We start from the raw sequence: 24,652 nt of genomic DNA on the forward strand, positions 1-24,652 counted from the left end.
GATGCGGGATGGAGAGGAAGCTTTCATGGAGGGCGATATGTCGCGTCGCTGTTTACACAAACAAAGTTATCAATTTTACACACGACAGTCGTTCCTCCCTCATCCCGCAGCCATCCGCATACCCATACCCATACCCGTTCTCCCAGCACGGCACTTCCAGCGGAAGGGCTTCCCAAAGTGGTTGGGATAAGGAGCGCCCAGGAAGGAGCAGCCAGGAGGGAGCAGAAAGGAAGGAGCAGCGAATGGCAGCGTTTCCATCAATTCTGTATGCAATCAATGTCCAAATCGAAGACGCAAAGCGGCGAAACCCCACAGTCATAACAAATACAGTAAGGATTCCCTATAGCGCACGGACCTGCAGCTCGATTTAAACACGAAAGTATCGTTCTGTTGCATTTATCTTAAGCCATCGAACAAAGTTCTTGTCCTCTTAGAGCATGAATAGTTCTAAAGTTAGTCTAACACCAACTTCGTTTCGAATGCTTAAAGAAACACATTTCAAACTTTATAGTCACCAAGCGCACAGCATGTAAAAGCAGTCGAGTTATCACTGTCTATGAAAAGAAGACGACACAGAATGATACTTGTCGTTCCACTCCAGAAGTTTCAGCGAAAGTGATCCTTTCAATGGTCTGCTTTGAAATATTGAATTCAGCATATTAAAGCATTCTTTTCGAGGCAACCGGCAACGGATCAAAAGTTATCGTGGCCCACAACCACACTTTAAGCGCCTTACATTCTTGCAACAATTTTCTGGCAACTTACCCCTACATATATAGTAAACATTTTTCATAATTTTGCACCCCTATTCACTGGCAAAACAGCGATGAAAACAGAATTCACTTAGGGCTAAAACAGATGGATGAGGGGCTGGCAAAATGTCGCCGCTTGTTAAATTTAAGGAATGTTTGGCTTGTTAGTGTAAAATAATATGAGCGACGTGGGTGGTCTATCCCAACACGAACGCCCGCTCGTCCTGTTGTCTATTTGATTCTCCAGGACATGCTAAAAGTAGGTGAGGAGTAGGTGAGGAAGTCGAAGCACACGACGCGACGGAGAAAGAATTCCACTCAAATTGCATTTATTGGAGAAATATTTATAATAACTTGGAAATTCAATTTCCAAAGAAAATATGCTAAACGGATTTGGGGGGGCACTGCAGTCGACGGGGGTGTGGCAAAGGAAGAAGGACTTTCCGAGGTGAGGATGCCAGTCTGCAAGTGTATGTGTGTTTGTGTGTATTCCAGTGGCTTGTGTCGTGTCAATGGCTCGTGTGTCGCCTGTCTGTGTGCGTGCAGAGAGATATGTTAGAAAATTAAAATCGACCATATGTTGCCTCATCGATTTTGATAAGTCGCCCAACGGCAGCGCAGTAACATGGGGCGGGGCAGGACTAGGGAGTAGCACCAGCAGCAGCAGCAGGAGCAGCAACAGCGCCATGGCCGCTTCATATCCGTTTCCGCTTTGACACAATGGGCGCACAATGCGTGGCACTCGAGTGCTGTATGTGTGTGTGGGTGTGTGGTTGTCTGTTGCTGCCACTGCCACTTTCAATTGCAAAAAGCTGGCTTAAAAAGGCGCCTTGTCATGCATGAGTTTTCCGCCTTCTATTATTGATGTTGTTTTGTGTTTTGTGTCATCATTGCTGGTCCTGGGTGCTGGGTGCTTGGTGCTGCTCCATTGTTGCTCCTTTTTTTTGTCGTCGCCGCCGCCGATCTGCTGCTGTCTGCCGTTTGCGTGACACAAATCAAACGCACCCTACTAAATATTTCATAAGCACATTCAGCCACGCACCTCCAATGAACTTTAAGGACATGCAGGAGCAGGCCCTAACCCTCCGACGCCCCACCTCATCACGATGGCTTACCATTCAATTTGGCTCCAATAAATGTTGCCGCAACATGTTGCTGCTGCGCCGGCGCAAGGACACTGTTGCTCCCGCTGCTCCTGAAGATTTGCATATTGTTGGAGGTTTCGCTGGAGCAGCTCCGTTCAGTTGTTTACCGCGCCTCAAGCCACACACACGCAACGAGCGCTGACAAACCGGAAACTCGGGGAACCCGTGAACTGTTTCCCGTGACCCGTGACCTGTGAACTGCTACCCGTGACTCTGGGAATCGCTAGCCGTGACTCGTGTTCGGCCCGCTCGGCTGGCTTTCGTATCTCGTATCCCGTATCTGGCGTCTCAATCGGAATCGGGGAATCGGAATTGGAATTGGAATCGCGTCATTGCAGTGACTGATTTGGCGAGTTGCTGGCGCTGTTGTGACGGAGTGTGGGGATGAGTACTCTTTACGTAGCGTAAGGGCTGTTACGTAAGCCAAGGACCTGCCCCCGCGGAAGAGGACACAAACGCAACGCGCTCGAATGCGTTACGTTGCGCATGAGATGGCGGCACGCAGTTCGCGCTACATTTACTCCGACCACGGCCACCGAATCTAGACCGCTCATAGGAAAAGGTAGCTTCTGCTTCTCATTTGCACCAGCACCCCGTTTCCCCATTTCCCCGTTTCCCCATTTTGCTCCACGTCCCTGTCGAATATAATTAAGTGTATTATCGGAACGTGACCAGAGCGAAATTGCTGCCTGCGGGCGAGGCAAATGCTCCTGCTCTTCCTCAACCGCTGGCCAGAAGCAATTGAATGGACAGCTTAGTGTGTAATGAAGAAATTACCGAAAGCTCGAATCCGACCACCCCACTTCCAGGATCCTTCTAACGACCCAACAGTCCCCCCCTCCCCCCTCACTACCAAACACTCACAAGGACATCTTCATCTCGTTCTTGTCCTGTGGGCGTCATGGTGATTGAAAACTCGACCGCACTGCGGTCTTGTCATCAGTTTAAATGAATGTGCTGCGGTTTCCGGAGCACCGATAAGACGGAGCCCAGAGCCTAATCCCTTTCAGTTATTGTTTCTCCACAATTGTGGGCTACAAAGTGGGCGGGGCTGGTGGAGAGTATCCTTCATCTTCATCTTCATCTTTTGTGTGTTGCCTTTCGAGTCGAGTCGGTTCGGTTCGAGTTGAATTGAGTCGAGTCGAGTCGAGTTCCGCGATTGCCATCATTTATTTTAATTACTTTTCTGTTGTCGTCCTCCCATTTTGCTCCTGCTCCTCGCCGTTGGTCCTTCGTGTCCTGGCTGCAGTTATAAGTAATTCGAGAGCCCCACAAATTGCGCATGAAATGTTGGTGGAATACTTTATGGCGCTGCTCGTGATCATGGGATTAACCGCTCCAGTCGACAAGCAGAGCCGGCGCAGCAGCCAATACTTCGGTGAGTACGGATTTAAATCTAATCAGACAACACTCAAAGGGTTAAGCCAATCGGGGACTGGGCACTCGCATCAGAAATGGCATAATAAATAAGAATTGCAAAGCGGATGGTATTGGGCATCGGAATTGGAATCGGATTCGGAAGTGGGAAATCGTGGAGCGCGAAGCAATTAAAATTAGATTGAGGGATATGGCGGGGATTACACTTGGCCACAGATCTCTTGATTAATACTCCACCTTTAAGGCGGGCAGGAAGTCAACATTTATTTATAGCGCGATTAGTGACATTAAAACACTAATGTCTAATTTTAATTAGTTACGATTATTTTGAGATAATGAATTAAAGAAATTAAAAGAATTCAACTAGAAGATTAAAAGATTGCGCCTTGAATAAAAGAAAGCCACTTCATAATAGTTGATTAAAAAAAGTTACAATTGTTGCTTAAAAATAATCTTAAGCGCTATACAAAAAAAAAGCTCACACATCATTTGCCAAATGAATAAGTTTGAAAAAATGTTTGTTTTCCATTTTTATAAATTTATTACTTTGTGAATTTGTACTACCATTATTTCATGTTACTCAAATCCCTTAAAGCAAATTTGGCTATTAAATTACACTTATGGAAAGTAACTTTTCCGGTTAGTTATTTTTGCACACATATGTTTTTCATTAAAAAGTTGGCTACATGGTTTATTCAATTAAACACTGCAAACTTTTAATGTGGTTCACCGCTTCGCTTTCCCACCGGCAGGGAGCACTGTAGCACTCCCTAATGGATAACCGATCTCTAAAAGGGATCTGAATTTAGTAATCTGCACTCGCAGCTGTCAGGAATTGTTTATGATCCCATCTATTTCGCATCTCACTGCTGCGAGTGAGTTTGAAGCGGGACCAGGAGCAGCTGCAATTGCTCATTTGTAATTTATGGCACCTGAACTCAGTTTAGGGCCCGCTTGGGGAACTGCAGCTCGGGATGATGGGTATATGGAGATGGAAGAGGAGGACTATGAGGAGGATGAGGAGGAGGGGTTGAGGTCCTGGTTGAGGTCCTGCAGAGGCGTTAGCCATGGCCACTGAAGCTGCGGTTGCGGTTCGACCCGGCAATTTTCCAACTTACCACCCCGCCGCACTTTGTATGTAAATACGCAACTTTTATTAAAAATTTTTATGTTGTTACATATTTCCTGCCGTTGTGCGGGAACGTGTGTGTGTGTGTGGGTGAGGGAGTTTTTTATTTTGTGGCCAGCATAAAAAGCAATTTCAGTTCAAGTGCCTTGGCCAGGCCAAAATCAAAAGCAAATGGGAAAGCTAAAGCTAGAGCTAAAGCATCGACATAGTCATCGCTTGCGGCTGGGGAGCAACAGTTTCAATTAAGTGTTTAACATCATTTTATTGCTTGATATTTGATAGCTAAATTGGCCCAACCACACACGCACACAATATGGATCCTGGCCTATAAATCAATGTGTGTTTATCCACTCCACATATCCGTATATCCACATAACCAATCGAGTAGTACCAGTCCCTCCACAGTTCACGCACAGCTGTATTTGTGTTTGTATTTGTTTAGGCACTCATGGATTATTAGCGCATTAGTTGGCTAATACATCGCCATTTGGGCGGTGGAGCTGCAGCACCAATGGCACCAATAGCACATATAGCACCACCACCCACATAAATCACTTGGTCGCCCTGCGATGGATCATAAACGAGGGAATGGGAATGGCTGCGAAGGGGTGCATGCTTAAGCTCCGGCATAAATTAAGCACAAATACTCGTTAATCAAATGAATGCTGATTGCCAGCTGAGGCGTTCCCGCTAGTTGATTGAGCCGCCCAATCGAACATCCATCTGTCCGTTCGTTTGTCCGTTCGTCTGTCCGTCCGTTTGTCCTTCTGCATATCTATCTATTCATCCATCTATCTGCCAGTCTGGCTGTCTGGCTGTCTATCTATCCGACGCTTCCTGAGTCCATCTGTGTGCCTGACTCCCCAGGCTCAGGCCCTTGGAATGCACTTGAATACGTTTAGATTGACGTTCAGATACAACTGCTGGAATGAACTACCCAGGGAATGTTTAATGGGCAGCTTGGATATCTGGGCTCTTGTAATAATAGCAAGCTTTTATGTACTAACAAGATATTTGCATAGATTCAGAATCCGCTGGGGTATCTTTTGTTTTTTAAATCTCAGTCAATAAAACTTATATCGTTGTGTACCGGACTTACATAAATAAAATCCTTTAATTGCTCTACAGGCCATCTGGCCGCCGCCGAGGAATTGTCCAACCTGATACCAGATAATTACGATGCCATCGATCCCGTGTTCGACAACTCCACAGATCGGGAGATCATTGCCGCTTTGGGCACCACAGCCCGTCTCCACTGCCGTGTGCGCCACCTGGGCGACCGGGCGGTGTCCTGGATCCGGCAACGGGATCTTCACATCCTGACCATCGGCATCATGACCTACACAAACGATCAGCGCTTCCTGGCGCGGCACATCGACAACTCCGACGAGTGGGTGCTCAAGATCGTATCGGTGCAGCAGAGGGATGCCGGCGTCTACGAGTGCCAGGTGTCCACTGAGCCCAAGATCAGTCTGGCCTACAAGCTGGTCGTCGTGAGTAAGTATCCTTCACCAGGGATTGCTACCTGGACTTATATGGAGGAAGTAATGCGTCATGAACTACGGATTTTTTAATAGAACAAAATCCCCCCAAAAACGACCCAAATGAATATTCGCAATATTTACTGATAATATCCATGTGTTGAAAACGAACCGAAGGGCTTAAAATATTTCTGTGTCGGTATGTACATACCGCTAAACATTTCAAATCCATTAGAATCCGCTTAAAATTGTACAATTGGCGAACCCCTTCATGACCCAACATAATTATTCAATCGAAATTCAGCCCCGAGTGCCAGCAGTTTTATTACCCCCTTTGAATCTCAATCGATTGGCGGTCTTGTTTGGGGCATGTAGACGTTGCTTACATCTCCCATTAGACAGCAGCCCAAGGGCGCAAATAGCTGGGATTACTTTGACAAATTAGTTTATCAAACAGCCCAGTACATCACACGACAAATGGGTAGGATGGGTATGGAGCTGGGAATACTAATGGTGCAAGGGGCATGGGGCATGAATCCACCCAATAGGCAACTTGTTGACATACCCATTAATCGAAATCGGCGTCGCTCTTTGACAGCCTCCAAGGCCCAGATCCTGGCCAACCGCGAGCTGTTCATCCAGAGTGGCAGCGACATCAATCTGACGTGCATCGCACCCCAGGCTCCAGGACCCTACACGCACATGCTGTGGCACAAGGACACGGAGCTGGTTAGCGACTCCGCGCGGGGCGGCATCCGCGTGGTCTCCGAGCAGCAGATGAAGACCAGCAACCTGGTGATATCGCGAGTCCTGCACACGGACTCAGGCAACTACACCTGCTCCGCGGACAACTCGAGTGAGTCCTTAGAGTCTAGAGTGCCCTGTTAGATTAAGGACACTAGGTGCAAATGGTAGATATGTGATTAAAGAGAATGTCGGAAATTTAATTGAAATCCAATTAGCCGAAGATGAAACTGTCAGTTTTACAAAACCAAGTTCGATTTCATTAAATAGTTAATTACATTTGAAACATGCCACCAACTGACTCGTATTAAATATTTACGCATTCACATGACTAACGAATAGTTGTCGCACATATAAACAACGTAAATTAACCATCAAATATTGAAAATCAAATTAATTCAATTGTTTATGTGTGCAAGTGTATACATTGTGATCAGCTGCAATGTAAAATATAGAGACTTCGGTTTATCCATTGCTACAAGGCATAGAGTTAAAAGTCGTTTACTGCATATGCAAAACGGCTTAAACTCAATTATGAAATTTTATTCAAATATAGCAGTGTACAGTTATTATTGTTATTTATTCAATGAGATATCGTTTAACAAAAATACCTATTATTACAACAGCTAGTTACTGTTCAAATAATTGTTTTAACTTGCTGTCGTGCAGGCTAAGCCGGCTTTAATATTTAAATCCATCCCTTTAATAAGCAACGACTTAAAATATTTATTTTACAATTTTCCCAACCCCCTCTTTTCCCCGTTTTCCCCCGTTTGCCACCTTTTCCCAACAGATTCTGACAGCGTCTTTGTGCATATCATTAAGAGTGAGCAGCACGCGGCCATGCAGCACGAGCTGGGCTCGAGGCTGGTCCTGCCCCCCCTGCCTCTGCTGCTCCTGGCGGTCCTGCTGGTCGTCCTGCTGGCCCCCACCAACCTCCAGCCCCGCATACCCCACATACCCCGCACATCCCACTCAACCCGCTAAGCCGAGCCGAGCCAAAGACGAGCGGCAACTTATGTTCGATGTCTGGAGTCCTGGGAGCCCTGGAAGCACTGGGAGCCGGGTAAGTCGGTGATTTTTAATGCCGCCATCAGCTCAGGAGTCGTAGTCATCATCTCGTTACAGGCCACGCCCCCCGTCACAGTAACCGCCCACATTGGAGGAGCCCGGTAGAAAATTGCTAGATGCGGAGGTTAACGACGTCGATGTCGCGTTGTCTTGTAAATATGTAAATTGAGTTTTTGTTTACGTTTGTGTTTGCGTTTTGTGGCTCAGTCTCTAAGTATTTTTATACGTAATTAAGTAAATAGGTCGAGAGTGCATATGTTCTGGCTATGAGGTCCTATATACATAGTCATCTTGGCTATGTGGCGATTAAGACAGATACATTATGCTCACACACGATCGCATACCTAGAGATACCAAAGCGAGCAATCGAATCCGAATCGAATCAGTAACGAATGTAAATAAATGTTTAATCTTAATAATAGATAGGCGAGATCTAGATTAATTATGATGAATCGGTTGCAATTTCATTTTCTCGTCCAATGATTGATGGCGATATGAATGTGGACGTCTCCCTTCGGCGAATTCAATTCCGCCTCCGACATCCTGCGACCCGGATTATGCCGCTTAATTGCCGGGGCGGTGCGTTGTGGGTGTCAGCGGTAATTGAAATACGATAAGGTCAGGTCGGGTCATCAGTACATACTTTGCAACCTCCCTGCTTCCCGGGCAACGAAGCATCAAAGCCGGAACACTTTCACTTTTTTCGGGAAGGGAAGGGAAAGTGCGACGACAGGTGTGCCTGGAGCAGGGTAATTGAAACATTTGAGGCGTGCATAATTCACACTCCACACTCCACGCTTCACTGTCTGACGGCAATTACAGGCGAAGTTCTCGGACAAAGTTTGTTGCCACAATGGGATATCTTGGCAGTAAGTACCTGAATGCAGGGACTCCAGTGACAATTCCAAGTGCTTCAAAGGCGCCGCCAAGCAGGCAACACAATGAGTAATGGCCGGGTAAGGAGGACTCGCAAGGATGAAACACGCCGCATAACGCATCTCCTTATTGCCAAGTGTTCGCTGAATTTTGCATAAGGTGGTGGTAATTGAAATAAAAGACGTTCCCAGCCGCTAATGGGTCTGCACGCAAGGACTGCTTGTGGCTGGTGGCTCCAGCGAGAAGATGGAACATCTTCGCAAACCGCACAGCCTGGAGCCCAAAGCCCAAAGTAGGCGAGCATCCATCACAATCCGGCGAAAAGGAGAGGGTTTAAAAAACGGGGGGCCAGAAGGGCGGAGTAGCTGGGTACATGGGCGTAAGCATGTCGTGGTGCCCGCTTTTCTTTTCCCCCCGGCATTTCGCAAATCTTTTGGGGAATCTTACGCATCTAAAACACGCGCTGCCTGACAGTCACATTCACAGTCCCCGTACCAGGACTCAGCCCACTGCCTCTGTCGGATTCCGGAACATGACCCCTTTGGAAGGACGCTTCTCGGGTTCAGCCCAATGAATTGCAAGAGCTGAGCCCGGCCGTGCGTCCGGCCGATGGAGGGATCCTTGGGCCGGATGTTGTGGTGCTGTTGGTGCTGTTGTTGCTGCCGCTTCACCTTCACTCATAAATTGTACAACGAGAAATAAATCAAACCCAGCCTCGACTCCGGCCAATGCTGCTGCTCCTCCTGCTGCTGCTCCTGCTGCTTCTGCTGCTGCTCCTGCTGCCTGAGACGCTGTCAGCAACAAATCATGCTCAGGGCTGCAGCCCAGTAGGAGCCACAGCCTCTGGCTCTCTCCCCGTAGTCGTTTTCGGAGCCGTATCCGTAGCCCTTGGCGCTGCCTTAACCGGAGTCATTGCTTGTAGACTTGTTTACGGGCTTAATACGCTGCGTTGGGCAACAACAGCACTGCCGGGCTAAAGGATAGCCGCAGGGTAGTATTGCGACTACCGGATACCCACCTCTTGGACTTTTTCAGTTGGACTTCTGAGCTACATCCTCGGGTTGGATTGGCAAGGCCATGTGCTACAGAATAAGCTTGTTTTTCAGATGAAAATCTTTCAGTACAAAAAAATTGGCTACACGGTATGCAAAGAGATAATCTTAAACAAGAAGCACATATACTTCTTACCTGTGAAGAACTATATTTCGAAATGTTCAATATTGAATGCGCCGCAAACTGGGTCAGCGCAAAAATACCTTTTTACTACCGAATCAATCACTGTGATAGCCAATAGAAGTACCTCGGCAGTACTGAATCAATCAAGAACCAGGACCTTGTCACCGACTTGTCATACTAAAGACACAGCACACATAGTTGTCTCGTGATAAAATCCTTTGATTCATTGCTGCCTTGCAGTCTGCCATTATTTTCCGAGTCCAATTAGGCCAAATTGTATGGCTGTAGATGTTCTTGGAAAGTTGCAGCCTTAGTTGCGTGGATCTAATTATGCTGAAAGTATTTTAAGAGTTATCTTGAAAAGTTCAACAAAGAAAGTCAATTGATCAATCATGATTAATTTCAGCTCCCGAGGCTGAACATAATACATATCCCTCGAAATGCGAAGAGAGGTAGCAGGTAGGGAAAGTGCGTATACGCCCTGTGTTCGCCTTGTCTGCCGTGGTGTTGGTATTAGTATTGGTGCAAGTGTATATGTGTGCCTGTGTGTGAATGCGTCATCGGAAGCAGAAGCAGTGAGGAATATGAAGACTGCGGGGAGGGGGGCAGGAGGCTAGGATCAACAGCAGGAGCAGATTCGGAACCAGAATCATCAGCGGGCGGAAGTGCGGAAGTGCTGGCTGTGCGAACACGACGACTACAACGACAACAGGGACAGGCGGGAAGGGAGTGGAGTGGGGGAGAGAGCGAGAGAGCTGCTGGAGCGACAAGGACAGAGTGTTGAGAAACTACGGGGCGTAGACGCGCCGGAAAACATTTAATTACTAATGAGTTTTCCATGCAGAAGCACGCAGAGGAAAACTCTTTAAAAACGTGGCGAAAAGTGGAGAAGCGGAACTAGGGATTTTTAATTTGCTAATTAGCTAAATAACAGCAGAGCCCCAAAATTTGATTGATTGGACGGGGAAGCGAAACGACAATCAATTATTTAGCCAGCATTTAGCAATTGATTATCAGGTATTAGGACCTGACAAGCCAACTTGTTCTTGTTCTTGTTTTTGGCCCCTAAGTATCCTCGAGCTCTCCATCCAGCTGGCATGCATAACTTATGACCAAGAACGAGAGCGGAAAGCACACACTGCGAAGTTTGTCCAAAACAATGACATCTTTCGACAGCATTTAAAAGGCCTTAGTCATCGTTAGTCCGGACTTGGCATCTTCCCGGAATAAACAAGAAACTAGGAACAAGGAACAACGGACAAGGGGATAAAGTTTATCTCTCGATATTATTATTGGGGCATAACTCTGTCGGTCATAAATCAAATTAGAAGCCCGTTGACACTTGGAAACACATAAGAAATGCAAAAGATTCTATTAAATATTCAACCGATGGCTGGAGCCACACAGTGAGCAGCCAGAAACTAGAGCAAACAGTCATGTAATTGAATTATCAAATACCCAGCAGCCAGCCCGGTAAGCCAACTGGCCACCCAATCGATATACCCCTTTGTGCAGCAATTCGAGGGTGTGCGAGTGGGGCCTAAGAAAACATTTATCATGCGATTTAAGTTGGCCACGACTTTTGCACAAGGGAGATTTAAGTGATTTGCTGACTAGCTTTAAAATCAAAGTGCGGATAATGAATGGCCCGCTTGGTTCTACGAGTCCTTTTGGTCCTGCTCGAGTTCTAGTTCCACTGGCTCGGGCTCCATTTGATTTGGCCAGCCCCAATTGTTTGTTTTCGGCTCAATTTAAGTTCGGTGCTGTGGCCGTGCACAAAAGTGCAAACTGCAAAGTGCAAAGTGCCAGGCATTTTGCGGCAATTGCCAGAGAATGGCATCGAATCACAGGGCCTAGGGCTGTCATTCCTCGCATGCGACACGCGATTGTTCCCGCTAACTGCTTTTCAGCTGTTCTGCTGTTCTGCCGTTCTGCTTTTCTGCTATTATGGTTCACGGGAGTTGGTTTCGGAGTAGCTGGTGTCGGACCATGTAGCTTAATCTGCAAACAAAATCGTTTGATCCATATCATCAAAGCGGATGGAGCAATATATGGGGTTAAGGGGGTCTAGGGTCAGATGAGGTGGAAACGTGGTGTAACTGACAAAACCGGGGCCAAAGAGCAACTGCACGGCGCACTTGCTCTACACAATTGCCCCACGGCAAGAGGTTAATTTCCCCCAGGAAGCGCCCCAGCTCAATGGCCTTAAAGCGGGAATAGAAATAGCGCCGGCTAAGTAAACTCTCACATTAACACAAAGCCAATCCCGAAACCGGACTAAAAACCAGTTAGGACGCCGTTCTATAAGTGGCGGGCAAACAGACCATCAGATACCCGGTACTTAGACGGTTGGGTTTTCCATTTCCTTTTTCTCAAAAGCAGCTCATTTGATATTAGAGGGTTGAACCTGAACAGAAGCTGCAAGCAGATAAATATATATATTAAATATATTAGAAATATTTGTAATTTTAAAATTTTCAAAGACTTTTTTGAAAAGAATAATATATATTAAGGTACAAATAAAAAATCAAAGTTAAATTCTTTGAATATTTAGTTTGATTATAATTCTCCAAATTTGCTTACTCTATTTTCCGAGTATTTATCAATATAGACTCAAAGCAATAAAGAATTTTCTAGTCACAGACCTTCTAGGCGTGAAACTCTCGACTTGAAAGGCCTTTTCAGCCCGACCATTAGCAATCTTATTTACGATAGCGAGTCTACCCTCTAGACTCACGCATACTGGGTACAAAAAGGCGGAATTTGTGCGGGCCCACCTGCTTGGCAGGCCTCCAGTTTCCCAGTTTGCCAGTTGCCTCCAGTTGCAGCTTCTGGTCCGTGCGGCTGGCAAGCCGAACAATGTGAAATTACCGCCCTGAAATATGGACACCCGCTGAGATTTTATAGCAGTCAACTTTGAATTATTAAATATGTATTTCCAGCCACGCCAAAACCAGAGACTCAATCTCCATCAGCGGCGGAAGTGAATGAAGGACCCGCAGGACCCGAAAATGGAGCAAAGAAGAACAAGGAGAAGTGCTAACGTGCTAACGTGCGTTGTGTTCAAGTTTGAAGGGATTTTCAGGAACACTTGGTGAGGGTTCTTTGGTTAGGGATATTTTAGCACGGGGAAACAGAAAAGGTCCTGCGGAGCTTAGCCATAAAAAGATACCATAACTAAGCTGAGCTTTGCACAGCTTTAAGCTCAATACGGAAAGCTCCAAAGCTCAGGATGAAGTCAAGTTTGGATTTAAATAATTTAGACCTTGACGGCTAATCAAAGCTCTGCATGATGCCACCGCATAATGAGTTCCAGTCAGACGCGGCTGTGACATTCCCTCCGCTGATGAAGCCTCATACTCCAAACCACCCAGCCAAATCCCCCCGCCAGCTCCACATTTGCCGAGAGACAAATGACGGACCATTAGGCAGTTATTGCCCCACCGCCTGCCAGTCAAAAGCGGCAAGCACATTAGCAGCTTCCTGTGCACAGCCTGCTAATAAATATACACCTCAACGTCACTGCTCAGCCGCCTGCTCTGCCGACTGCAGACTGCTCTGCCTGCCGCTCTGCTTTTTGCCACCCACTTCCGCATCCTGTTTCTCGGTTCCTCGTTCCTCTCCCGCAATTCACATGCATATTCATAAGCTCGGGCCGGATTGCGGATGGCGGATGGCGGTTGGGGTAAAAATATTTTCATAAACATAAATTCTCATTTCTGTTGCATTTCCTCGATCGCCTTTTGCCCTGTTTTGCACACTTTCGGCCCTTTTATCTCTTTCGCCTCTGCGTAATTTCTTTCGCTTGGCCTGGCCCAAAGCTGCACTGAGAGAAACCCCTGCCTGGTATTCTGCATTCTGGTGTGGATTTCCCTTAATTATCGGAATTACACATTGAATACGAGCTGGTTTATGCAAATATCCCTCCCAAACCCCACAATAGCTGTTGCTTTCGACTAATCTTTTTCCATTAGGTGCAGTTTGCCAGAGTTTATGTATGTTATGTATGTGTGTGTGTGCTTTAAGGTTCTTACACTCGTATTTTGTTGATTGTGTTTGTTTCGCATTTAAATTAAAATTGAATTTCCAGTATGCAAGTATGTATACGAGCACACATTCCATTGATATTTTTGTGTACAGCTGGGCTCAGGCAAATAGTTTGCATGCAAAGTCGCCTTTTTGATCAATATTTAAATTGAATTTCAACCCAATTTTGTTAGCCCGGTGTAATGGGTCCAGTATTTTTAATCAATATTCCAATCTCTTTTATCTGGGACTAGAAAGCTTTATGCGTTGTAAGCTTCAGCATTCATGTGTTATATATTTAATAACAAAATGTTTGGCTTTTAAGCATATGCCTACATTGCGTATACGCCATGTGTGCCATCGAATGTTGGCCTTAATGAGAATAGCAGTAATGTATGATGAGCTGTGTCAAAATCTAGCACAAATTATCAATTAAATGTTTTATGAGGCAATGACCCCTTTCCACTGATTAATTAATATATTACTTTGATGAAGGCAACATTTCTGCAAAATATGGTAATGTGTGGAGATATCCTTTAAAATCAACTTGTTTTCCCAAAGTCATAAAAAGATCTTCATGACATGGCGCTTAACAGCTTATGGAAACCACGTAGCGATAATGGCCACTGTTTTATTTAACTACCATTGAGCTTTCGGCACCTCATGTGCTAAAATGTTGACCGCACTTGTTTAAATACGTGTACGTGTACAACACGCAGCCACCTTTGCGCTCCTCTTTTGTCCAGTGCATGTAAGCTTTGGCTTGGAAGTTGTTCCAGCTCCTGACGATGTTGCTGTTGCTGCGGATTTTGTTGCTGCTACTGTTGCTGCTGCTGCTACTGATGCTGCTGCTCCGATTCGCCGGCGCTTTTTCATTTGCAGCTCGGGCTTCTCCGGCTTTCTGCTTGTGCTCCTGCCGCTTTTCCTTCATCGTCCTGGCTTCCATTTCTTTTTTTCTTTTAAGTTTGTACAGTTTGCACGCATCGGTCCGTAAATTTATGCATTTGGCTAGGCGAGCGTAATAAACAAGACCTTCAACCGACGACGTCGACATCGTCCTTTCTGCTCTCTCTCTCTCTGCCGGCTCAATGTCCTTTTTCTACCGCTGCCCGCTGTCCGTTGTCTGTTACTTTGCGTTGCTACTGTCGTTGTTGTTGCTGGTGCTGCTGCTGCTGCTGCGTGTTGCTGCTGCTGCGTTGCTGCTGCTACGTCCGCTGTCGCAGCTTCGTTTGGTCACTTCCATTGCCGGCTGCCAGACTTTCATTTTTATGCGTAGATATTAAATGTGTTTCCTGGCACTTTATTTCGCCGTTGCTGTTGTTGCTGGCGTATTGTGCCATTTTACACCAACGCAATGCTGGCACATTGGCACAAATGTGCGGATATCACTAGAAAAAATAGGAGGAATACGAAATACGAGATACGAACTACGAAAGGCTGAATGGAAAACGGCAAACACAAGCCACAAAAAAGTGAGGCAAATCGCTTTATTTCCAAGCTCGGCGCGCATAAATAGGCAAAAGGCAAAGCCAATGACTTGGGAGCATTTTTCGGCAGCAAGTCATGGCCGCATTTCTATGTAAAAAGTGCGCACATAAAACTTTGCCAATTTCAATAACAACATTTCATTTTCAGTTCTCAGTTTTGCCATTTTGCCGCTTTAATGGCAATCCCCCTTACCCTCCCTTCTTGGGCCCACAAAAAAAGCGAGAAACACTCACTGGGGAGCTTGGCTTTGAGAAAAGGCCTCGAGAACTGCGAACAGCGAGCTGAGAATCGAGAACCGAGAACTTGGCGCCAGTGTGCGTACGGCTGCTTCTGCTGGTGGCTCTTCCTCTTCCTGCTGCAGTGGCACGCCCCCCTGAACATTGCGCCCACTCCGGCGAACTGCGTTTCGCTGCCTGGTTATTTCCCTCTTATTATATTCTCCACGTTGTTTTTTTTTTTTTTTATACTTTTTGCCCGACACCACAATGCGCGACTGGTGAAAGGAAATTCATAAAAATGTTAATTTTTCCGGCGGAAATATAATTTATGTAAAGCGCAGTGGGCAACCATGGGGGCATTCCCCCGCAGATTCCGATTCCGTTGCTGCAACTGTGACTCTGCGACTGCGAATGCGAATGCAGCAGGCGGTTCGGCGGTGTTGATTGCGGTGTCGTGGATTGGATTGCGATTGGGAATGCAGTTTAATATGCCTGAAAGTACATATATCCGGTGGAAATTACGAAAACAGAATGAAATAACTCCAAATGGATGCAGGTCAGCCAGCGAGTGGGTAAGCAAAACAACAAATTGGAAATCAGCTAAAGAACGCAAAACACAACAGTCGCAAAGTGAAAAAGCCAGCTGTGTTTGTCCTTTTTTCCCGCCAATTGCCAGAGGAGCACCAGCAATTTGCATAATTCGACGTGTTTTTTGCAGCGGGTGAAAAGCAAAAAACACACACACGCGCGTCTGCCGCGCCCACTGTGCATCTAATTAATGCCGTACCGCCCTCATTTATCCCATGGCCATGGGATGGCTCATGCCTCAAACAAAAAGGCAGTAAATGGAAATGAAAATGAAAAAAAAAAGGTGAAATCCCCGACTTAGCTGGGCTCCGAGCTGGGAACCGAATCCTGCACCGAATCCGAGCCAGGCTGTCATGTGTTGGGGTCATTGTTAGCATTGCGGCAGTATTTCCAAGTTTCTCCATGACCATTAATCTTGGCAAGAAGGTAATTGCTTAGCAATTACCCTTTGCAGCAGCCAGCGCCCCAACTCCTCAACTCCTCAACTCACCGACTCCCCAACTCTCCAGCTCCTCGGACTCCAGCTCGTGGCTGTCATGAAAATACAGAGAGATAAAATCCTTTCCAGGATTTAGGTGAGCAATTCTGGTATACAACTCTATTTTTTGAAGTGGCACTCCAGAGTCCAATATTCAAATATCATGTTCAATTCAAATATTGATGGTGCATTTCGATGCGAGCATTTTTGTGGCTTGAGCGTTTTCCACATGTTTCATTGCGGTCAATAAAATGGCACTGAGCGTCGAGGATGTACGGATTAATTGGTTGTTTTGTTGTTCAAACGGATTATCGTATTAATTGGATCTCGGATCGGAAGTCTAAGGCAAATAGAAATATAACGTCATACTACTTGACATTTCCTATCATTTATGATGAATATTTTGCTCGGGAATCTGCAAAAATAATGTAGTTGCAAGTTTAATATCCGTCTGCGCCCTCGACGTTTTTTGTTTGATAACTTTTCCTACTTTTCATAAACCTTTTGAAATCGTTCGACTTAAAAAGTGTTTTATATGAAAAGGTACTCATCGTGGGTCTTTAGTGCCATCAGGTGGACTCAAACTTTGCACTTTTCTTCTCGGTGCACTTGCAAATTTATCTGAGTCCGTCCGCTGGGACTCTTTATATCTCCGGCGTTTCTCCCAGCCGGCTCCCCGTGCCCCTTGCCCTCGGGCTCTTGTTCTGTGGTTACATTTCAGCGGAAGTCCCACGCAACGCCACCGGCAACAGCTGCACTCTCACTTTGCCCCCGCCACCCATGCCCGCGTCCAACCTCGCCATTACATTAATACCTGGTAGTCGTGGAGTGCAGGGGAATATGTGTGCATGCCAATGAAGAATATGGAATATGTACTCCTGGATAACAGCTGAATAAATTCCTGGATTTCAAAGTCTGGACAGGCAACCAAATGCTGAACAAAATTACTTGGCTATCTACCACCTGAAAGATGGTTAAAGCTTTTTGCATACAAGCTGCACACGAGAAATAAAATACTATGGACAGTAACTAAAGTTAAATATATCGTATCTTTAAAAGGTTATAAGTGAGTGCAACAGTTGTTCAAAACGATTGCAGCCCAGTCTTCCTCGTGCTGCCCTCATAAGTAGGCAACAGTTTTTGAAAGTTAGAAAGCTGTGCACTAAGTAGATGCAAGTCGGTAAACAGGACTTTATTCCTTCCTCTGTTTGTGGCCTGCTGGTGTCATATTCTCTACGTACGACAATATCGGTACATAACACGACCCGCGTGGAGGATCCTGCCACTCCTGCTGCACTGCATCTCCTTTTGCCATTCCTGCCCACTGGCTCCCGATTTCACTCGCAACTGCAACTCGCTGGCTGCAAGTATGCATGTGGATGTGAATCTGGATGAGCATGTGGATGTGGATGTGGATGTGGATGTGGCTGTAGATGTTGCTGTAGATGTGGCCGTAGATGTTGCTGTAGATGTGGCTGTGTACGTGAACGTGGATGTGAATGTGGATGTGGCCCCGAAACGTGGCCCCGTCATGCTGCGCCTGCATTGTGTTAATGCTTTTTGTTAAGCAACAAGGAGCAGCGGCAACAATGTGCGATGGGCGGGAAGGGGGGAAAAGGGCGACTGCGGCGGTGGGGGGAAGGGATGGAGCTTCATTGTGCAGTTTTGCAGCGTGTGTCGCTTTTTGCAAATGTTTGCCGCACACAAACACACACAAACGGCACACACACAACATCAGCAGCTGCAACAACAACAGCAACGGCATTAGCGACAGTCAAGCGGAGGGGCGGCGTGAAAGGGGCGTGGCTGTAGGACCAGCACTTGAAGGATACTTTAAAATTAGGAGCAGCGTAAACGAAAATGCTGCAGCCTATGCATGCATTTGTCCCCTTTTCCACTTTTATTTCGTTCTATGTCCTGCAACACGAAGGTGAATGGAGTGAATGAACCCTGAATAAACGGAACCACAAATGGACCACTTCCACTGGGCAAACCGCCGAAAATTGCACCACTTTACATGATCGCTCAGCCACTGCAGGCGATTCAAGTCCACTGGCTCTTAAAGAAATTGAAAATCCTCGAATTCGCCATGAAATACAATATATTCATTAAGTATTTCAGATAAAAGATATGCATTACAGAAAGCAAATGTTATTTTTCAAGCAATTAATTTTACATGAAAAAGCTCAAAACCGCTTCACATTTATTTTCCTCATTTTACAGCTTAGTGAATATTTTTTCGGAATGTATGTAAAATTTTACATGCAAGAAAAATGGACAAAAATCACTCAATTGTGAAAAAAAATATGGTCAACAATAAAAGTGGGCAAAAAACACAGGTAAATGTTAATAATAGCAAACTAAATGGCAACTTAAAAATCCATGCATCAATCGGATTATCGATTCCGTTCAGCATGATTAAATCACTGACATACTTAATACCTTCTGGCAAGCCAAAGGACATAAATGGCCGCAGGCTCAATAAAATCTCTGATTAATAATATCAAGCTTCTTCAAAATATGGTTAGTAAGCTCAATAGGAACCTTCTGTTTAGGCATCCAATTAGGTAGTTGACGAAACTATTTGCATGAAAGAAAATCCCTCAAAATGTTTTCATTCATTAAACTGCCAAAACACTCCAATTGACAACACTTCAATAGGCAATAATGTGAATCAATCACTGGGGAAGCTGCTTAGCACAAGGGACAAGTGTGTTTTGCCAAGGGAATTAGGCCAATTAGTCAGTAAGACTTGAACTATTTGGTAGCTCAAGCCAAAGCTTTGACTAAAAATAGCCGCAGCTGCTGTGGCGATTAAAGTTTGCAATTAATGCGAGCGAAATAAAAAGCAAGTGCCTGGCCGATGGCCGCAAAGATAAACCCTGCAATTGTGCGCTTTTTGTTGGCTCTGCGAAATGGCCGACATTTTGGCCATCTTTGTTGGCAGATAGTTGCGGCGATAGAGGCTGGCTGTAGCTGCCACTGCTGCCTGAATGGCCTCAAACACTCATTTTGCAGGACCCCTAATGACATCCCCTTCACATAGACACCCATAGAACCTCTCGCAAACAGTTTGTTCAAACTTGGAACACAACTCAAACGGGGCAACTCAAATAAGAATCTGCAAGGTATTTACCTAAACTCCAACTCAAACTCCATCTCGAACTGGAACTGAAACGGCAACTGAAGCTGAAGCTAGACTCTAAAGTCCCCAAACTTCCCCCCTGGGAAAAAGTTTGCTGCCACCTATATGTGTGTGTGTGTGTGTGTGATTGTGTTTGGTCCATTGTTGTTGCTGCCACCCAGCGACAACTTGCAATTTTCCAATAAGAGCAGAGGCGAAGGTAACGCCGAAAAATTGTTCAAGCACAAACAACGCACGTTATAATATTATAAAACGGAAGGCAGCGGCAACTTACTCAAGCGATAAAGTCAGAATGTGAGGCAGGGGGCATTTCTGGAGGGGATTTCTCTGTTGGGTGCTTCTGCGGACCCATCAAGAAGTAAAACAGCTGCTCTTTGGACACAATCCTGCTCCTGCTTCTGCTCCTGCTCCTGGTTCTGGTTCTGCTTTTTCTCCTGGCCTGTCCCGGCAACAAATCGTTGAAATAAATGAAGCGCACTGGGCGAAATCAGCCAAAGTTTTCCACAATTTTTCTTCACTTTTGCAGTTCGTGAAGTCCTTGCCCGTTGTGCCTCTTGGCCGCAAGTCCTTTCCACAAGTTTTTCACTGCGACATTTTCGGATTTTGGGCTAACGCTTAGGCCACTCCTGCCCCTGATTGCTTCTCTCACGCCCATTGTTGACTTACAAATTTAGGTTGCTGTGCGCCAAAAAAGTTTGTTTTGAATTGTAAGTAATTTCTGATACCTCACCTCGAGATGTCCACGTGTGCGAATGCGAATAGATGGGGCGGCCTGCTTCTGGGAAAAGAAGGTTAAGTGTGTTTATGTGTGTGTGTGTGGGGGGGCGAGTGGAGCACACTTAGATTCACTCAATTAAAGTCCGGACCCAACCACCGGGGAATCCCCGATGCCACGATTCCCCTGTACCCCATCCACCACACAACCGCCATTCTCAGCACTTTGTCTCATAAATTTGTGCATAACTGTCAAAAGCAATTGCCCTTAGCCTTTGCGGCAGTTTAAACTTGGATGATATATTTGTATACGAAGTAAATACATGCAACACACATCCACACCATTACGCCCACACACACACCAACACACGCACACACACAAATGCCAGCGAGGGTGGTTCGTGGATTTGCAACAAGGTCCGGGTTGCAATGAATATTTGATCCGTGGCCGGATGACCACAAACTAAATTTTCCCAATTTCCACGTGGTTTTTTGTTTAGCCATCGACATGCTTTTGTTTGTCGTTTCCGCTGTTGCGAAAAAAAAAACTTTTCCACCTCCATTTGGCAAAATAGGGAATTTAATTTGCATCCATTTTTAAACGGTTTAGTCGAGCGCACACGCTGAAATTGGCATAAATTGATGGAAGTTCACTTCGCTGGTCGAAAGTTGGCAAATAAATGTATTATTACTCAGCAGTAGAGTGGGTTGCTACTGGCTTACGTTGAATATTCAATTTCATTATATATTGAATTTATGTTGAACAATAACCATTTTGAATTTCTGACAATGCTTTTCAAGGCGTTTTCTGTTTCTTAGATGTAGGATTCAAGGTACCATTCAAAACATAGCTTATGCAATTGGATCATTCTTTCTATTTTGAGTATACCCCACTTAATTACTCCCATTTAAAACTCAACTGCCTTTTTTCTGAGTTCTCCAACTTATCGGCTAGTAATGACCTTGGACAATATCCTTTTTGCTTGCAGGATAACCCGCAACTCCTGTATCTGCCCCCCAGATAGTAATGCAAATCGGCGTATTGTGCCCTGACAATAGCAGATGCCGTGACATTGTTGTCGCTCTCCGCTCGCTCTATTGTGCGGTTCGCCAGCAGGAATACTCTTGGAATGACAATGGCAATGGAATATGCAGTGGGTGGTTGTATTGTGGGTGGTTGTAGGGTGGGTAGTTGGGCGTGGGTGGCGCCTACACTGAGGTGTGTGCGTGTGTCATTGGTGTCAGGGTGTCATTGTTGGTGTAAACTCGTGTGTGTGTGAGTGTGAGTGGGGCCACTCAACACGCCAGTCAATTTATACTAATTGTAAGTGTCACATACATTTGTCAAATTTTAAGTTATGGTCTCTACTTCGCCCTCTGCTGCGGTCCTGTGGTTGTCCTGCGGCTCCCTTTCTGGTTTTTGTTGTACGTTGCTGTCAATGTTGCTGGTTCTGTTGTTGCTGCTGCTGCTGCTGTTTCTGCCATGAAAAATTGTTTATTGTAATCTGTTGTCCAAGTATATATTTGACACTGAAGCGGCGCCCCAAATAGAAGTGGTCGCGCTGAAGTGTCGGAAAAATGAAATTTCCTTAAATGCTTCGCAGCTGTTCTGCAGCGACCAACTTCAGCCATTCGAGCCGAGGAAAGTGGCAAAAATTACAGTGGAAAACAAGTTCTGTAAGCTGCTTAGCTGCAAGTTGTGATTAGCACACAGAATTTCGCCTACTTTCGCCTTTCCTGCCCCTTCACAGCTTGCGGCTTTCAAAGCGCGTCCTTCATTAGGGGGAAAAAAAAACACCCCCCTTTTTTTGTGGAGTGGGGAAGTTTGGGGGAAATTCGGGCAAAAAATCACTCACTCCCGACAGCGAAAAAGCTAAGAAAATGAAATGAATTTGCGGAAAACCGAACAACACATGCACTGAGAAAGGCTGAGGTTGGGAAAAAAGATAGGGAATGATGGGTAGACGAGGAAAAAACAAATCGTCGAGATTCCTTATTGAACAGGAATTTGCCATGCTGTGCGACACGAATATGTTTGTATTTGTGTGTGTGGTGTGTGTGCGGTGTGTGTGTGCGTGCTTGTGGCAGAACAGAAGGCCAAATGAAATCCGAAAATATATATATTAACAAATCAATAAAATATTTCGAATTCTTGCCCCAGTCAGCAGAGCAAGATTTGTGTGCTGCCTGCCAGCGTTTTTGGCAGGGATTAAAAGCATTTCCATACTAAATAGTTCACAGATATTCGGCATGCAATCCTTTTTAATTGAGTTCGTTTTCCACCCGAATGCGCCGTCAAATAGTTGGTAAAAGTTGGCAAATCAAATATTCGTCAGGTATCCGCCGCCGCAAAATCGATTTCATTTTGAAAATCCAAAATGACCAAAATGAAAAACGGGGTGTGAAAAGTGGCTGAAATCGGATCCAGTTTCATATTGAAATTGAAATATCTGAAAATTGGCATAAGTTTTCAATATCAATCCGCTGGAGATTTCATTTTATTTTATCTCGTTTTAAATCCAGTGGAAATGCAAATCGGTCGATTTAATTACAGCTAGATTGGAAATATACGTGATCTACTTGGCAATGAAATTCCGGGCATCTTTTTATACATAACTGAATTAAAAATAAAAAAACGCGCTTTTGTTAAAAGCCAACAAGTTTATTCTGACCTGGCTAAAGGTATTATTATTTTTATCACAAGTTTGTAGGGTAGCAATGGATCATTTCAGATTTTAGATGTCTGACATATTGAAATACAATCTGTTACGATCTTTACCAAATACAACTATCAATGTTTTTAACATTTTTAGTCAATTTAAGTTTTGAATTTTTCGTATTATAGTGTCATCCAATAAGCAATGGTTATTAAAATTGGATAGAGTATTAAAATACCAAGGGTTGAAAACACAACAATTATCTCTCTCATTACGCAAAATGTAATCATATGTGTTGAAGCCCTTTCCATTGTTTCAATTTATACACCTAACACCGTTAACTTCACTTGATTAATTAATATTTCAACAAATTGATTATGCAAACAAGCTTAATCGCATTATGTGGGCGTACTCTTCCAATGCAAAACTTTTTCCAAATGCTTTACAATTCAGTTCTGCCAACTGATAATAAGTGATAAAATCTGAAAATCTCGTCGAAAATTGTGAAGAATTCGTAACAGTTCTCGTTTTTCCATTGTTTCAATACTTCGAGCAACATTTTAAAATCTGCAAGGTAGTATTTCCTAGAGCGTACAATCTCCACCCGTTGGTATCGAACTCGCACCGAAATCACCAGAGGATCAGCGTGTCATTAATCTACCTTTCATTTTCGTCCAACTCCAGCTACTTTTCCCTGCGGCAGAGTATAAGCTTTACACATTTTTCCTATTTATTTTCCATTTTTTCGGTGGATGACTGGATGAGTGGGTGGGTGGCTGCTGGGTGGCAGGTGGGTGGCTCATGGTTGGTGGCTGGTGGCTGCAGTGGGTATTTGGGCATTTTGCCTCCCCACTTCCCTCTACCCCCTGTTGCTGCCCGGGCAAATTTAAATGTTTTTAGTTAAAGCGGATTAAAAGTTCGCTGCATGCCGCACATACATAACCCATGCCCAGTGGCAAGCATCCCAACCAAGCCAACCGCCCCCCATACACCAGGACACCCCCACTCCCGACTCTTCCGCCCATCGCAGCATGCAGAGCCCCTCGTAACCATGTGGCCTACTTTGGCCCGAGCTCTGGCAGCTAACCCCATGCATAATTAACGTGGCGTGGCCCTGGTTGGCCTGCCACATCTCTTACAGCTCCTCCAGCTCCTCTGGCTCCTCCGGCTCCGGATCCGCTCGTGCCTCCAGTCAGGGGCTCATGCCTCATGCTCCATGCCGCATGAAAAGCGGCCAGGGCGGAGGATCTACGCACATCGAATTGAAATTTTTGGGACTAAAGCTGAGAAATTGATGGCCACTGCCGAGGCGTCTATTTTATTGGCATGGCATAAATTATGACACGAGAAAACTTGTAAGCCTGTGCCACAATTTTTGATTGTCTTCGCTGCTGGAGGAGAGCAGAGTAGAGAAGAGCCGAGCCGAGCAGAAAGGAAGTAGGTGCGAGAACTTTCCAAGAAGAGCCATAAATTGCTGGCCTTTCAATTGAAAATTAAATAGTGCCTGGGATTATGTATCCGGCTGGCAAGGAACACTGGCCGCACGGCTGGGGGAAATGCGAAAGCGACAGCGACAGGACAGCTGCC

The 24,652-nt window shown here is 45.4% G+C and overlaps 1 protein-coding gene and 1 long non-coding RNA gene across 3 annotated transcripts; one reads left to right on the forward strand and one right to left on the reverse strand.

Moving 5' to 3' along the window:
* Positions 1-2,000: 2,000 nt before the first annotated feature.
* On the forward strand, positions 2,001-8,120 carry LOC6536647 (zwei Ig domain protein zig-8). 2 transcript variants are annotated; one of them, XM_039375763.1, is made up of 6 exons: positions 2,001-2,459; positions 3,147-3,275; positions 5,532-5,900; positions 6,483-6,740; positions 7,422-7,694; positions 7,740-8,120. In XM_039375763.1, exons 1-5 carry the CDS (start codon positions 2,384-2,386, stop codon positions 7,613-7,615), a joined length of 1,026 nt encoding a protein of 341 aa, XP_039231697.1. In that variant the 5' UTR covers positions 2,001-2,383; the 3' UTR covers positions 7,616-7,694; positions 7,740-8,120. The 2 variants fall into 2 exon arrangements, with proteins under 2 accessions (XP_039231697.1, XP_015047867.1); XM_015192381.2 differs by having other exon boundaries at positions 2,002-2,459; positions 7,757-8,120.
* On the reverse strand, positions 8,086-20,363 carry LOC120321815. Its single transcript, XR_005561536.1, has 2 exons — positions 19,969-20,363; positions 8,086-10,084 (listed from the first exon to the last, which is right to left on the reverse strand). It is a non-coding gene; the product is annotated as an uncharacterized LOC120321815 (long non-coding RNA).
* Positions 20,364-24,652: the final 4,289 nt, after the last annotated feature.

Source organism: Drosophila yakuba, chromosome 3R (assembly GCF_016746365.2).
Source record: "Drosophila yakuba strain Tai18E2 chromosome 3R, Prin_Dyak_Tai18E2_2.1, whole genome shotgun sequence".
Classification (NCBI taxonomy): domain Eukaryota; kingdom Metazoa; phylum Arthropoda; class Insecta; order Diptera; family Drosophilidae; genus Drosophila; species Drosophila yakuba.